This window comes from Muntiacus reevesi, chromosome X, assembly GCF_963930625.1.
Source record: "Muntiacus reevesi chromosome X, mMunRee1.1, whole genome shotgun sequence".
NCBI classification, from domain to species: Eukaryota; Metazoa; Chordata; class Mammalia; order Artiodactyla; family Cervidae; genus Muntiacus; species Muntiacus reevesi.
In genome coordinates this window covers 97,879,642-97,895,392 of record NC_089271.1, presented here as the reverse complement: position 1 = coordinate 97,895,392, position 15,751 = coordinate 97,879,642, and the positions used below count along the sequence as shown (strand labels likewise).

The following is a 15,751-nucleotide window of genomic DNA, read 5'->3' as shown; positions in this document are numbered from 1 at the left end:
TGAGCTCTAAGGGCAAGCTAGAAAGAAGTCATTCATCTCTGCTTTTTGCCCTTCCCTTCCAGAAGCCCCAAAGCCTCCTCCCTACCCCAATCTTCCTCCTCTGGCCAGCTATGCTCTCAGGTTCAGTGAATGGAAGAGCAGTGGCCCAGGAGAAAAAGTGGGAGACGAGTGTATCCACCTAGGCTCTGACTTCTTGGACTTGGATGGAGTCAGGGCCCATTTTCTCAGGTGATTTGTGGAGTGGCAAGGTCCCACCTGTCTCCAAGTGGTTCCAAACCAAGCATAACTCTTCCTGGGGGGAAAAGTCCAGGTGTGCAGATGTTGGCAGAGATAGTTCAGCTCCAAGCTGTACTACAGCCCTCATGGTTCAGAGCAGATGGCCAGAGAGGAATGGCGAAAGTGATGCCTGCAGAGAGCCACTAAAGCACTTGCCAGCCAGCACCCCTGCCCTACAGCAGTCTGTCCGAGGAGGGACTCCTTTGTTTTCCCAACTGGTCCTTTCAGCTGCCCCTACTTGTCCGGGCCCACCGGGAGCCTCTGCCTTCCCTAGGGTTACTAGTTTGCAACTGATGCCTGAACTCTGACCCCCACTTCCAAATCAGGAGCACAAGCCCACCTGGGAAGAGGATGGCAGGCTGGGGCCTCTGGTGCCAGGAAAGCCCATGGGGCCAGGGCCTTGGTTCTCTGAGCTTCCCATAGTGGGGAGGGCTGTGCAAGAGCCCCACACCTGCAGCCAGTGTCACGGTGCTGGCCAGCACAATTTTGCAGATTGACTCCATTCTCTGGTGCAACATTACTGGACTTGGTTCTTGATTATTTCCTCTTCGGATATTTATCCAGATCATCCTTCTTGTGTATGCCCCGTGACAAATTGAAGTCTTTGATTTCTGTTTTCAGTTTCCTTAAAATGAAGCTGAAGCTCATATTAACTTGCAAAATTATCTGAAGAATCTTCTAGATTTTTATAACTTTTAATGCAGTGTTTTACACTGACTCTTCTATAGTTATTTTGACAATGACTGTTAAGAGACTTGCTTTTATGATCTTTCTAAAGAAAAAGTTGTTTGTCATCAACAAAAAAGCACTCTCCTTTTCCATTCATTTTCCTGAGTTTACTTAATAATTGAATTCAGTGATTATGGTGGGTTTGGGAACAAACACAAGGTGGAGTGTGCAGGCTAGTACAGGTGACCAGGTGCTCCATAAGCCCTGACTTCTCGGAGTGCTATGATTCATGCAGAGACAGAGAACTCAGCCTACACCTGGGAAGGTTGCATAAGACAGCACCCACTGAATCTGTATCAAACTGACGGGCAAAGACAGACTGCAGACGGTTGCTGCTTCTACAGATAGCCACAGGGCCCAGTAATAATCACAGGAATGTTTTAGCATGTGTTAGGGCCCAGACTGATGCTGAAGTTGAAGCTCCAGTATTTTGGTCACCTGATGTGAACAACCAACTCATTAGACAAGAGCCTGATGCTGGGAAAGATTGAGGGCAGAAGGAGAAACATTGAGGGCAGAAGGAGAAGACGTCATCAGAAGATGAGATGGCTGGATGGCATCACCAATGCAAAGGACATGAAATTGGGCAAACTTCAAGAGATGGTGAGGGACAGGGTGATGCTGGGAAAGACTGAAAGCAGGAGGAGAAGGGGATGACAGAGGATGAGATGTTGGATGGCATCACCTACTTGATGGACATGAGTGTGAGCAAGCTCCAGGAGTTGGTGATGGACAGGGAAGCCTGGTGTGCTGCAGCCCATGGGGTCGCAGAAAGTCAGACATGACTGAGTGAGTGACCTGAACTGAACTGAGGGAGGTTTGGCAGGCTGCAGCCCGTGGGGTCACAAAGAGTCAGACATGACTGAGTGGCTTAGCATACTTGCACACACACTGTTCTCAGTAAATGTATGAGGCAGACACAGTTATCACCCCATTTCAGAAGCCACTCTCTTGGGGGGAGTAGACATAAAGACACAAAGTCCTGAACCAAGACCAGGCTTGGACTCCTTCCACAGGCCGTGCTCACCTGCTGGCTTCACCCCTCTCCTGGATGATCAGGAGGTGCCCAGTGCCAACTCACAACCTTGCAAGCCTGCACCAGCAACCATCAGGTAAGGGTTGGCCAACTTCCCAATGATCAACCTCTTTGCCTCTGGCACCTCAGGTTTCCCCTCGCACTTCTCAGCTCTATGACATCTTCACATCAGGCAATCACCACAGGACAGGGAAGCCTAGAGGGGCCTTGACATAGAGGTTAGCCCACCCACTGGGGGCAGTGGGAGAGAAGATATGGGTGATAAATCAGGTGACCCAGACAACTTAGCACATAGCCACAGGGACTCAAGCTGAGGTGGCAGAGAAGAACGCATTGGGAGGTGGAGCTTAGAAAGAGACCCTGCTCAGAGGAGTCAAGGGGAAGAATCCCAGGGACAGACAGTAGAGGGCTCAGTCCCAGGGAGCCTTTGAGGTGGCTGGGGGAGGTGCAAAGGTGCAATGGAAAGAGGTTGTACATTCCCAGGCTGCACGCTTCTCTGCCCTATTTGATCTACCAATCCACCAGTGGAGAGAAGCCATTTTACTATGGATTTGTGGAGCATTTAGTAAGTAAAGATCTTTCTGGATTTCCACAGAGCCCCAGGAAATGTAAGTCATGCAAAGATGCTGGAACCCAAAACTAGCAGGACACTTCCCTAGGGATTCCAAACTGGTCATGTCCAGTGCTTAGTCTTGAACTGGGGTGTTAAGGCCACAGCCAGGGCTCACAGGATGCTCTAACTCACAGCAGCCTTTATTGGCATACATAGGTCCTCCTTTCCCATGAGAATGCAGCTAGGAAAGGGAAGACCCGGGCCCCCAGTCTTCTTTGGTCTGAGGCTTCAGCAGGCCTGTGTGCTTCCTCCCTCAGCTCTGATGCCATTTCGGCCTCTGCTGTCCTGGCCAACAGGAAGAGCAACAGCCTGGCAGACCTGGAGGATATGAAGGCAAATCCAAAGGGGTAAGGCATCAGCCAACAGTGCTTCTGTGGTGGAGAGATGCAGCTCAGGTATGCATTAGCCCTTGACTGGGTAGGTGAGATCAGTGATGCCTACTAGCAAAAGGGATGTGGCGAGGGCTGAAGCTCCAGCTACAAACCTCTGGCCTGTGCCTCCGAGGCCACAGAGCTTCCCAGTACACCTTGTAGCATCTAGCCAGGAAGTTCTCCATAACCAGGAAGTCATCCACTCTTTCGGTCAGCACTCACTCGGACGGCACCTGCCCTGTCCTGGAGGTTGGAGCACATAGACAAAACCTGGTCAATACGAGAATAGGGGAAGTGGGGCCTAACACAGCCTTGTGCGACAGGTGATTTTGAGCTGAATTTTGAAAGGTAAATAGGAATCCTCCAAGCAGAGAGAAGAGTATATACATAAGACTCCAAACAACCTGGTATTTACTTGGCACTGTATGTAGCTGAGTGTGGAACAGGCTTGTCACAGTAGGCATGGGCTGACTGGCCTTTAGTACTGGATATCATTAATAATCACAACAACTACTTCACTTTGGGGTACCTCCTGTGTGCACAGTCCCGTAATTAGTTTCTCATACAGTCCTCCCCACAATTGTGAGCTTTGCACCTAATTATAATGAAGAACAAAGGACTAGAAGTCACATCTCTGTGACTCCTGGGAAGAACAGTGCTCTGAAAGAAATAACCAAGTTGCTAAGATAAGAAAGTAATGGTGGTGAGGAGGGTACTACTTAGATAAGTGGAGTGGGGCGATGATTCAGGAGAGCTCCTCTAAGGAGGAGAAGGAGCCAACAACTCAAGGAAGAGCAAGGAGAAAAGAACTGGAGATGGGGGAACATAAACTAAAAAAACTCTGCTGTGGGAACACTTAGCAGGTTCCTAAGCATCAAGTAACTGGAGCCAACCTGGTGAGGGGGATCACAGATGGAACTGGGCCCTGGTAAGCCATGAGACGGAGACTGCATCTTATTTCAATTTTTAAGCCAGAGAGGGACATGGTCTGATTTAGGTGTTTAAAAAGTGAGTGAATTCCTGCAATGCTACACCTCATTACAGCTACTTTTTTTTTTTTTTTTTTTTTTACACTTGTCACCCCTACATAAACCACGGTGCTGGGGGTTGGGTGGGCAACAGATCTCTAAGGTATGAGGCCCTATTATGTGACTTTTTGTTTGTTTGTTTTGAATTTAACTGAAAGTGAACCGAGTGAAAACAAAAACTGACACCTGTTACCACATTTGGGGAGGGTTAAAGAGGACCCTCCTGTGGGCTTCGGTTCTTGGTAAGGACCCAAAGAAGAATCTGGGATCTTACCCATGGCAAAAGAAAGTTTATTAAGGAAAAAACAGAAAGAACACCTCAACTGAGACATGGGCCAAGCCAAGAGAGGCACTGGCAACAGAATGATGAAGTACAGGGGTTTTTTTCAATACAGAGGGCTTTTACATATTCACCTAGACCAGCATGGACTGACAATTTTGATTGGCAATTGGAAGTTGCATAACAACAGGCTCTATCACACATTCTTTCCCATAATTCAGTCTGTTATAATCATGTATATATGTATAGATAGATGTATGTATGTGTGTATGCATAGAATATTTATGAACCCTCAGTGGACTCCTGGATGCCTAAGGTTACTTGAGGACACACCTGCACATCAAGGGCACATGTGAGGGAATTGAAAAAGCCCCTGTGGGCTTTGTATGGACCCTCTGCCTAGGGCATATGCGCTAGAGCTGGAGAAGTGTGGTTATTTTGTAGTATATCAGTGAGCTCTCCTGGGTCACAGTGGCACATGTCTGGGGTGGGGTTTAGACATCAGTTTGAATTATCCATTAACATATGTAATATTCCTCATAGCTAGGGAAGGATCTTGCTTCTTGCTATGCCATTTGACAGTGGAGGAAACAGAGGGCTCCTGTGAAGAGCAGAGCTAGGGATAGAGCTGAGACACGGCTAACTCTGGGCTTCCCTTGTGGCTCAGTGTAAAGAATCTGCCAGCAATGCAGGAGACCCAGGTTCAATTCTTGGGTCCGGAAGATACCCTGAAGGAGGGAATGGCAACCCATTCCAGTATTCTTGTCTGGAGAATTTCATGGACAGTAGAGCCTGGCAGGCTATAGTCCATGTGGTGGCAAAGAGTCAAACATGACTGAGTGACTAACACTTTCACATGGCTAACTCTTAACTCTGCTTAAAAGTTTGCAAAATCAAAACAAACTTTATTGATCCGTGTTTCACAACTCTGGCTGCATTTGATAACCACCCGGGACGTTTTTGTTTATTTTTTTTAAGTATCCAGAACCCATGCAGAGATTTAGACTTATTTGCTGTAGGGTAGTGGTTCTGAACCTGGGGCATCTCCCCCACCTCCAATCCCCGAGTCTCGTGGCAATGTTTGGAAACACTGCTGATTGCCACAAATGGGAAAGGGTGTTACTGGCAAGTAGTAGGTGGAGACCAGGGATGCTGCCCAATGGCCGAAAGTGCACAGGACCGCTCCCATCACAGTTATCCAGTCCAAAATTTCAATAATGGCGAGGCTGACAAATGCTGTCCTAAAGCTGATCTCTACGGAAAGTCAGAAGATAACGGGCTGGGAAGAAAAAACGGCGCACACACTCCCCACCTTCGCTGCAGGCAGCTGAGCAGTGGGCGCAGAACGTACGCGCCTGCACATGCGCACACCTGCACCCCTTTGACTAGGCGAGCGGGAGGCCTTCCAGTGTGCGCTTGCGCGTGCGTGCCCCGGGGTTGGGGGGGGATGTGAACGTATACGTCCAGCTCCTGTGCGCCTGCGCGCGCCGCCATTTCCTGCGGCTGTGTGCTCACGTCGCGGGGCTTGTCGGGAAATGCGACAGTCCACGCTTTGAAATGGCTACCTTGGGCGAGAGAAGCCTTGGCGGCAGTTCCCGTAAACGCCGCGAGATGGCGTGCGAGAATCACAATTCTGCCTGGCCGCCCATCTTGGGCGCCTTGGGCTCTCGCTGCCCATCCCCCGATGGTCTGGAGGATTTGGGTGGTCCCACCCGCATGGAGTTGATGCAGGCCTCCTGAACCCGAGTGCACCATCACCACAGTGCAGGCGGAGGCGGGAGAGAGGAAGGAAGCTGGGTGCCTGCAAAGATCCAAAGGGGCTGTTTGGCGAGCTGCCCTGGTGGTCTCTGAATGCCAGAGACTGGCCTTCAGAGCTGGCCGTGGCCAGGACCCATGGACACGAGGGGAGTTCGGCTCGACCCTTCAACCCCGAGGGACCCTGGGCGGACCTGCAAACTCGGCACTGGGGCTCCATGGGGAGAGGACGTCATTATCAAGAGGTCGAGGAGGGAGGTGGACAGGTTGGGTGGTCCAATTTGCACAGCAGTGCCTTTGTCCCAAAGTTGAAGAACTGCGCTAATCTGACTTTGGTTTTGCTTCATCACAGTACATGACAGGTACAGGAAGAGGTTGTATAGTGTAGTGAGCATGAACTCCTATGCCTGGGCTCTAATGTAACCCCTGTCCCTTACTTGCTGTGTGGCCTTGGGTATCTTACTCATCTCTGTGCTTCAGTTTTCTTACCTGTAGAATAGTGGCAAAAATACATCCTACCACGTAGGGCTGTTGTGAGGGTTAAATGGTTTTGTGTGTAGGTCATTTCCTGGCACAAAGTACTACATACATGTTGGAGTCTCGTTTTATTAAAAGTTAAAGCTAAATAACCAGCCCCAGAGGAATACCTCTTTCCACCAGAACTATTTAAGGACATGGGGAATGCTCCACTCTGATCCTCTTTTCCAGGTTTATTGGCCTGACTTCATTTAATGAGACACAGAGTCGCTCACCCCTTCCCCAGTATACATTAGACGTTACATCTAAAGCGTATACTGTTTTCCTCTGTGTTGCAAGTCTGGGTTTTTCAGGTTTGTGTTCTCTCTGCATTAGGAACAGGTGGACTTTAAGCACATGTATTCACTGTGGACAACTGCAGTCAATCATTGGAAGAGTCTAATGGAGGTACTGCAAGAGTGGAAGGAGCTGTTGTCTTCCGTGTAAAGAATATGACTGTGTCCACAGTTGGCAGTAGCTGGACTAGGCTTCCAGATTTTTGATCTAGTTACAGCCAGAAATATTATAATACGTTTACTGTCTCTAAACACTTGACTTCTAGGCAATGTATTAGGGGCCAGGAGGACTTCTGGGTTATTATATTGCTCAGCAAGACTTCTTGTGACTGTGTCACTAAAATTTATTTTTCATGGGTCAGGTGGGTTATACCTTCTATAATTGTAGTGACTCTGCTCTGAGGCTTAGGGAAAAGCAGCTTTATTCATTGACTTGTCCCTGTGTCACAGTAGACATTCAAATTGCTCTTTGCTGAGAATCTCGGCTTTATTCACAAGCTTGGTGAGGAAAACTTCTATTATCATAATTCTATTGGAGCCATGGGTTGGTACAGGACTCTGATTGAGTAAAGTTAGCTCATGGGGTTCTCAAGGCAAGAATACTGAGAACTAAAGAGCCTCTTGATGAAAGAGGAGAGTGAAAAAGCTGGTTTAAACTCAACATTCAAAAAGCTAAGATCATGGTATCCGGTCCTATCACTTCATGGCAAACAGATGGGGAAACAATGGAAACAGTGATAGACTGTTTTTTGGCCTCCAAAATCACTACAGATGATGACTGCAGCCATGAAATGAAAAGATGCTTGCTCTTTGGAAGAAAAGCTAAGACCAACCTAGACAGCATATTAAAAAGCAGAGACATTACTTTGCCGACAAAGGTCCTTCTAGTCAAAGCTATGGTTTATCCAGTAGTCGTGTATGGATGTGAGTTGGACTATAAAGAAAGCTGAGTGCTGAAGAATTGATGCTTTTGAACTGTGGTGTTGGAGAAGACTCTTGAGAGTCCCTTGGACTGCAAGGAGATCAAGCCAATCAATCCTGAAGGGAATCAATCTTGAATATTAACTGGAAGGGCTAATGCTGAAGCTGAGGCTCCAATACTTTGGCCACCTGATGTGAAGAACTGACTCATTGGAAAAGACCGTGATGCTGGGAAAGATTGAAGGCAGGAGGAGAAAGGGACAGCAGAGGATGAGATGGTTGGATGGCATCATCGACTTGATGGACATGAGTTTGAGCAAGCTCTGGGAGTTGGTGATAGACAGGGAAGCCTGGTGTGCTGCAGTCCATGGGTCGCAAAGAGTTGGACACGACTGAGAGACTGAACTAAACTGAACTGAAAGCTAGCTCAGGGCTTCCAGAGTCAGGAAACATGCTCTTTAGGCCTTTTTGGTTTGTCATTGACTCAAGCCTATATGTCATAGGCAAAGGTGGGGTGAGTGTGTCAGGGTATTCTGCTGGCTAAGGGAGTGGCACTATTGGAGAAGAGCATGCTCTCCAAAAGTTATGAGTTCTGCTCCTCTTGTTATTCCAGCTTGAAAGCAGTGAGTCTGCCTACTATGCAATTAACTTCCATGAATAAAGAGTCCCAGGGCTGGAGGTAGCTGGTGGTATGATCTTCTTGCCCTAATATAGCCCTACAAGCAATTGGAGGCAGGCTGCTGATTGGCAGGGTTGAATTCAGGATGGACCAGGATCAAGGTGATGGTGAACTAGATAGTCATTTTCTGGAATGCTAGGCTCATGTTCTCAATAACCTGACTCAGTCTTGGCCACTGGCCTAGTGGGCATATGAAATCTTTGGTGCCTGAGCACCATCACACAGGATGTGGAGGAGGCACCAGTGAGGAGAACAAGGCCCTTGGAAGCATGCCAGGATGGGGATGACAATGGGAGGATGATTGACTGCAGTTGTTCACAGTGAATGTGGATGTGCAAGTATAGGTGTGATGTCAGGCCAGGAAGGACAGAAGATCTCCCAAAGAACTTGATACTGAGGACATCTGGGAGGTCACTGCCTCCTTGCTGGATTCAGAGTGTGGCAAAAGCATCTGGGCTCAGGCTTCATCTTATACAGGGACAGCCTTTGTCAGTTGGAGGGAAGCAGCGGTGCTGGGGTCCTCCTGAGGAGGACATGAGTGCTCCCTGAGGTGGGGGCCATGCCAGGCTCCTCCCCCCCCCTCCCCGGGAGAGGAGCCTGCTGTGGTCACAGAAGGGGATATGGGTGTGCAGTGGATGATCAAGGATTCATTCTTCCTCAGCACCTTGGTGGTTTTTGAGGAGAAGAATGTGGTCACCAAGGAGGGAGAGACGTGGCAGGGGAGGCCCGGAGTCCTGCAAGATGATCAAGGAGACCCAGTTGTACCCACCCAGCAGTGCACAGACCCCAGCACCTCGGAGCAGACCAGCCCCAGAAATCCTGAGCAGCGCCTGGAAGTGGACAGCCCGGCCAACAGGTAAGGGTTACTCTGTGCCAGGCTCCTGCTAGCCTGCCTGAACTGGAATTTTTCCAGGGGCCATGACCAAGGTAGGACCCACTTTTGCCCCACATGCATGCCAGTGCCTGGCACATTGCACACCTAGGTACTCAGGCTCCTGCCTGGTGAATGCAGTTAGAATGGTGATCCCCGGGCATGGAGCAGTGTCAAGGGGCTTCCTTTGGCAGAAGGAATCGAGATGGAGCCTGTGATGGGAGCAGTCATCTGTTCCCAGAGGTAAGAAACCCTGGCTAATTTCTTATGTGTGGAAGAGGAAGAAGGTCTCCCAGAGTATAGGAGCACCACAGGTCGGGGCAAGGGTGGTCTCGGGTAAGATGAGGGCTATATGTATGTGTAAAAAGGCTCTGTCAGATAATTAAAAATGATGGGGGAAAGGGGAGACTGTGAAAGAGTACAACAAGGTGAAGCAGAGAGAGAAGGTCACAGTGACAGGGGGAAAAAAGGAGAGTGCAAGCATATTAGAGAGGTGCCCTGATACTGGCAGTAAAGGTGGGGGGTGGGATTATGATTGGTGATGTGTTGGTGTGTGGTATGCATAAGTGACAGGGCAGGTGTAATTGTCACTAGAGGTGACTTTGTGGTGTGGGTGTGTGGTGTTCAAGTCAAGGCTCTCCTGATGGCATCTGCCTGGCTGAACATTACATTCGTGCCCTATAAAGCTTATGGATGTGCTGAAAGATGATTGAAACACAGCCAGTTTGTATTGCTTGGAAATTTCATGGAGAACAAATGAAAGCACTTATCACTTCTGCAGATCCAAGCAAGAGAGAAATGCTAGAAGGGAACACCGGAGTGTTTCACTAACCCAGGAGACAGGGAACAGTAGCTGTAACTCCTATTGCAGAGACAGATAAAATAAAAACTTAAAGCTCAACGTTGAAAAAGCTAAGATCAAGGCACCCAATCCCATCACTTCGTGGCAAATAGAAAGAAAATGAAGAGTGGCAGACTTTATTTTCTTGAGCCCCAAAATCACTATGGACGGTGACTGCAGCCATGAAATTAAAAGACATTTGCTCCTTGGAAGAAAAGCTACAATAAACCTAGACAGTGTATTAAAAAGCAGAGACATTGCTTTTCTGACAAAGGTCCATCTAGTCATGGTTATGATTTTTCCAATAATCACGTATGGATGTGAGAGCTGGACCATAAAGAAGGCTGAGTGCTGAAGAATTGATGCTTTTGAACTGTGGTGCTGGAGAAGCCTCTTGAGAGTCCCTTGGATAGCAAGGAGATCAAACCAGTCCATCCTAAAGGAGATCAGTCCTGAATATTCATTGGAAGGACTCAAGCTGAAGTTGAAGCTACGATACTTTGGCCACCTGATGCAAAGAGCTGACTCATAGGGAAAGACCCTGATTCTGAGAAAGATTGAGGGCAGGAGGAGAAGGGGGCGACAGAGGATGAGATGGCTGGATGGCATCACTGACTCAATGGACATGAGTTTGAGCAAACTCTGGGAGATAATGAAGGACAGGGAAGCCTGGCGTGCTGCAGTCCATGGGGTTGCAAAGAGTTGGACATGACTGAGAGACTGAACAACAATCTTCATGATACTGTGGTTCTTATACATAAAGTTTCCATACTTAAACAGGAGGCTATTTTTAGTGCCAGGCTCACGTGTTAGATGTAACAGGTTTTCTTATTTAAGAATATCCAACTGGTCTTTGATTCCTTTTGCCCATCTTTGACTCCAGGCCCTGTAGGGGCCCAGACCAAGATACTGAAAGGACAACTCTGGACTTTGTGCCACAGTACTCAGTGTGCTCTCTGGTTAGACAGGGTGAAAAAAAATGCAGCCTGTAGGTAAAGGAGGAGGTGATTGGGCTTTGGGTGGGGGGGAGTTAGGGTGGATGTCAGGAGAGTCTTTCTTTATAGGTGGGATGAGGTTGAAGCTGGAAGACTTTGCCAGAAAGATAGATACATTGTGATGGAAATATAGACTCAGGGTGGCTACAGTGAAGGAAGAGTTAATGGTTGGCTTGGTGGGAAGTGATGAGCGAGGCTGGGCAGGCACCTACTCCTAGATTGACGAGCATGACCCACATTCTGAGGGCCCCAGGCACCACTGACAGGTTTTGCAAAGGAGAGTCTAAAGACCAGACATGACAAACGGGGTGGATATACAGCAACACAAGGGAGGAGACCAGTCAAGAGGCTGTTTGCCCAGCCAGGAGATAGCTGACAAGTTGCCTTATCAAAGGTAAAGGTGAAGGAAAGTGGTAGCCAAGGCTGCTCCCAAGATTTCACTTTTGAGCAACTGTGTGTAGTGTTGGCCCCAAGGTTTGATAGGAACTAGCTGATAGCTGGTGAGGTTAGTGGGGATTGATGTGCAGAGATGTGATAAGGTCATTTGGGCCTGTGAGGATGACTGTATGCTGAGTCCTGGGAGTTCTAGTGAATCATTGACCCCAAGGGTGGTCTTAGAGATACCAGCACACTACCCACTACATTAACCCAATAAAGGACAAAAACTGTGGTCACAAGCACAGGTGGGCAGGGTCAGAACCTTATGCCATAAGGACTTGGACTTTCTGCAGAGGAAAAAGAGCCAAGAAGATTTCTTTTTAAATTGTTATAAAATACACAAAACATAAGAATTACCATCTTAACCATTTTAAAGTATGCAGTTAAGTGGCATTAAGTACATTCATAGTGTTGTGCAGCCAATGTCCAGAACTTTTCCATTAAACAACAGCTCCCCATCCCCTCTACTCCCAGCCCCTGGCACTTACCATCCTACTTTTTGCCTTTATATATTTACTACTTTAGATACCTCATAGAAGCAGAACCATACAGTATCTGTCCTTTTGTAACTAGCATCTTTCTCTTAGTCTTAATGTCTTAAAGGTTCATCAGTGTAGCATATCAGAATTTTCTTTCTTTTTAAGACTGAATAATATTCCATAATGTGGACATACTGCTTTTTGTTTGTTCTCTCATCTGTCAGTGGACACTTGGGTTGTTTCCACCTTTTGGCTATTGTGAATAGTGCTGCAATAAATATGGGTGTACAAATATATTTTCAAGATCCTGCTTTCCGTCCTTTTGGGTATATACTCAGAGGTGAAATTGCTGGATCATATGATAACTTTATATTTAAGTTGTTTTAGGAACCAGTGAACTGTTTTTCCACAGCAGCTGCAGCATTTTCCATTCCCACCTACAGGGCCAGAAAGGTTTTAAGCAGACAATTGATGTGGTCAGATTTGTGCTTTACAGTTATCTCTATGGTGTCAATGAAAAGAATGGACTTGAAATGGGCAGGTACAGGCAGGGAGAAAAGCTTAGAAGTTGTTCCAGTCCTCCAGGTAAGAGATCATGAGGCCCTGTCTAGGATAGCAGCTGTGGAGATGGAAACAGAGTGGTTTAATAAGAATAATGAACCCAGAATTTGGGAAGCAATGAAGAAGAGAGAAGTGTCAAGTCAGAAAGTATGTGGCTAGGTGGAGTATGTAGCCCCTCCTGGCTCACGTGGTGGGGCAACTCTCCAAGTTGCCACTGCACTTCCTGGAGCCATCTGAACAAATGCCCACTTCACGGACATACCAAGCCAAGGCAGCAGTCTCAAACGAGTCAACAGACAAGGGCACCAGAGGCAAGGCTCTGGCTTCCAGGTGTGGCTGTGGACAAGCCCTCTTTACAGACCCAAATGATTCTCCACTTCTAGTCTTTGGGTCCAGTCACTGGCATGGTATCTCAACAGACTAGGTTTATCAGAAAATGTGGCATTTGGAGTGTGTAGGTCAGGGAATTAAGGGCCACTTACTCCTCATAATCTCAAGTAACAATCAATTCCTCAGCCCCAGCCTGGACATATGTCAGACGGAAAGGTGGTCTATGCACCCTTCCAGTGGATGCAGCTTGACTAACCTGGGATTCCAAGAAGCACAGAAGAGGGCAGACTGAGAAGTGCAAGGACACAGGCAACAATAACAGCAGAATTGTGAAGGTGACTTGGATGAAGGATAGAAAAAAATCCAATCAGGATCTTAGAATGTCTGAATTGGCCAAGTTAGAGTAGTTGAGAGCTGAGACAAAATAGAGAATTCTTATGTGTGGGTTGCATATAATTTCACATAGGGACAGTTGGTATGGCCCAGCAGAAGAGGACCAGAGGACAGTCATTGCCAAGGGTAAAATCTCAGGCTGTGGGAGATTGTTTTTCCATCAGCTTAGCAAGCTTTAATTTTTACATTTTATAATTTTATTATCTTCATTATCTCCACCATAGTTTGGTCTCAGGTCAAACAAGAGGGAGGAAACACAGTTCCACCCATCAACAGAAAATTGGATTAAAGACTTACTGAGTATGGCTCCACCCATCATAACAGACCCAGTTTCCCCCACAGTCAGTCTCTCCCAACAGGAAGCTTCCATAAGCCTCTTATCCTTATCCATCAGAGGGCAGAGAGAATGAAAACCTCAACCACAGAAAACGAATCAAACTGATCACATGGACCACAGCCTTGTCTAACTCAATGAAACTATGAGCCATGCCATATAGGGCTACCCAAGACAGACGGGTCATGGTGGAGAGTTCTGACAAAACGTGGTCCACTGGAGAAGGGGATGGCAAACCACTTCAGTATTCTTGCCTTGAGAATCCCATGAACAGTATGAACAGGCAAAAATATAGGATAGTGAAAGTTGAACTCCCCAGGTCAGTAGGTACCCAATATGTGACTGGAGAAGAATGCAGACTTAACTCCAGAAAGAATGAAGACATGGAGCCAAAATGAAAACAGTGCCCAGTTGTGGATGTGGCTGGTGATGGAAGTAAAGTTCAATGATGTGAAGAGCAACATTGTATAGGAAACTGGAATCTAAGGTCCATGAATCAAGGTAAACTGGAAGCAGTCAAACAGGAGATGGCAAGGATGAACATCAACATTTTAGGAATCAGCAAACTAAAATGGACTGGAATGGGTGAATTTAATTCAGATGACCATTATACCTACTACTGTGGGCAAGAATCCCTTAGAAGAAATGGAGTAGCCATCATAGTCAACAAAAGAGCCCAAAATGCAGTACTTGGGTGCAGTCTCAAAAATGACAGAATGATCTCTGTTCGTTTCCAAGGCAAACCATTCAGTATCACAGTAATCCAAGTCTTTGCCCCAACCAGTAATGCTGAAGAAGCTGAAGTTGAACAGTTTTATGAAGACCTACAAGACCTTCTAGAACTAACACTCCCAAAAGATGTCCTTTTCATCATGGGGGACTGGAATGCAAAAGTAGGAAGGCAAAAGATACCTGGAGTAACAGGTAAATTTGGCCTTGGAGTGCAAAATCAAACAGGGCAAAGGCTAACAGAGTTTTGCCAAGAGAACGCACTGGTCATGGCAAACACCCTCTTCCAACAACACAAGAGAAGACTCTACACATGGACATCACCAGATGGTCAATACTGAAATCAGACTGATTATATTATTTGCAACCAAAGATGGAGAAGTTCTATACAGTCAGCAAAAACAAGACCAGGAGCTGACTATGGCTCAGATCATGAACTCTTTATTGCCAAATTCAGACTTAAACTGAAGAAAGTAGGGAAAGCCTCTAGACTATTCAGGTATGACCTAAATCAAATCCCTTATTATTATACAGTGGAAGTGACAAATAGATTCAAGGGATTAAATCTGATAGAGTGCCTGAAGAACTATGGATGGAGGTTTGTGACATTGTACAGGAGGCAGTGATCAAGACCATCCCCAGGAAAAAGAAATGCAAAAAGGCAAAATGGTTGTCTGAGGGGGCCTTACAAATAGCTGAGAAAAGAAGAGAAGCTAAAAGCAAAGGAGAAAAGGAAAGACATACCCATGTGAATGCAGAGTTATGAAGAATAGCAAGGAGAGATAAGAAAACCTTCCTCAGTTTGAGGAAGAAATGGAAAGAAATAGAGGAAAACAATAAAATGGGAAAGACTAGAGATCTCTTCAAGAAAATTAGAGATACCAAGGGAACATTTCATGCAAAGATGGATACAATAAAGGACAGAGATGGTATGGAACTAACAGAAGCAGAAGATATTAAGAATACACTGAAGAACTCTACAAAAAAAGATCTTCATGACCCAGAAAACCATGATGGTGTGATCATTCACCTAGAACCAGACACCCTGGAATGCGAAGTCAAGTGAGCCTTAGGAAGTATCACTTTGAACAGAGATAGTGGAGGTGATGGGATTTCAGTCGAGCTATTCCATATCTTAAAAAATGATGTTGTGAAAGTGCTGCACTCAATATGCCAGCAAATTTGGAAAACTCAGCAGTGGCCACAGGACCAGAAAAGGTCAATTTTCATTCCAGTCCCAAAGAAAGACTATGCCAAAGAATGTCCAACCTACCGCACAG

The 15,751-nt window shown here is 46.8% G+C and overlaps 1 protein-coding gene across 4 annotated transcripts in view; it reads left to right on the top strand.

Moving 5' to 3' along the window:
• ZNF185 (zinc finger protein 185 with LIM domain) overlaps positions 1-15,751 on the top strand; it is a 67,431-nt gene that overhangs the window by 31,667 nt on the left and 20,013 nt on the right. For 3 of the 4 annotated variants that reach the window (XM_065915207.1, XM_065915205.1, XM_065915206.1), the window contains 3 exons: positions 2,022-2,117; positions 2,912-3,001; positions 9,162-9,356. In XM_065915207.1, the coding sequence (XP_065771279.1) occupies positions 2,022-2,117; positions 2,912-3,001; positions 9,162-9,356 (381 nt within the window). The remainder of the gene's footprint in view (positions 1-2,021; positions 2,118-2,911; positions 3,002-9,161; positions 9,357-15,751) is intronic. The other variant, XM_065915208.1, reaches the window with a different exon arrangement.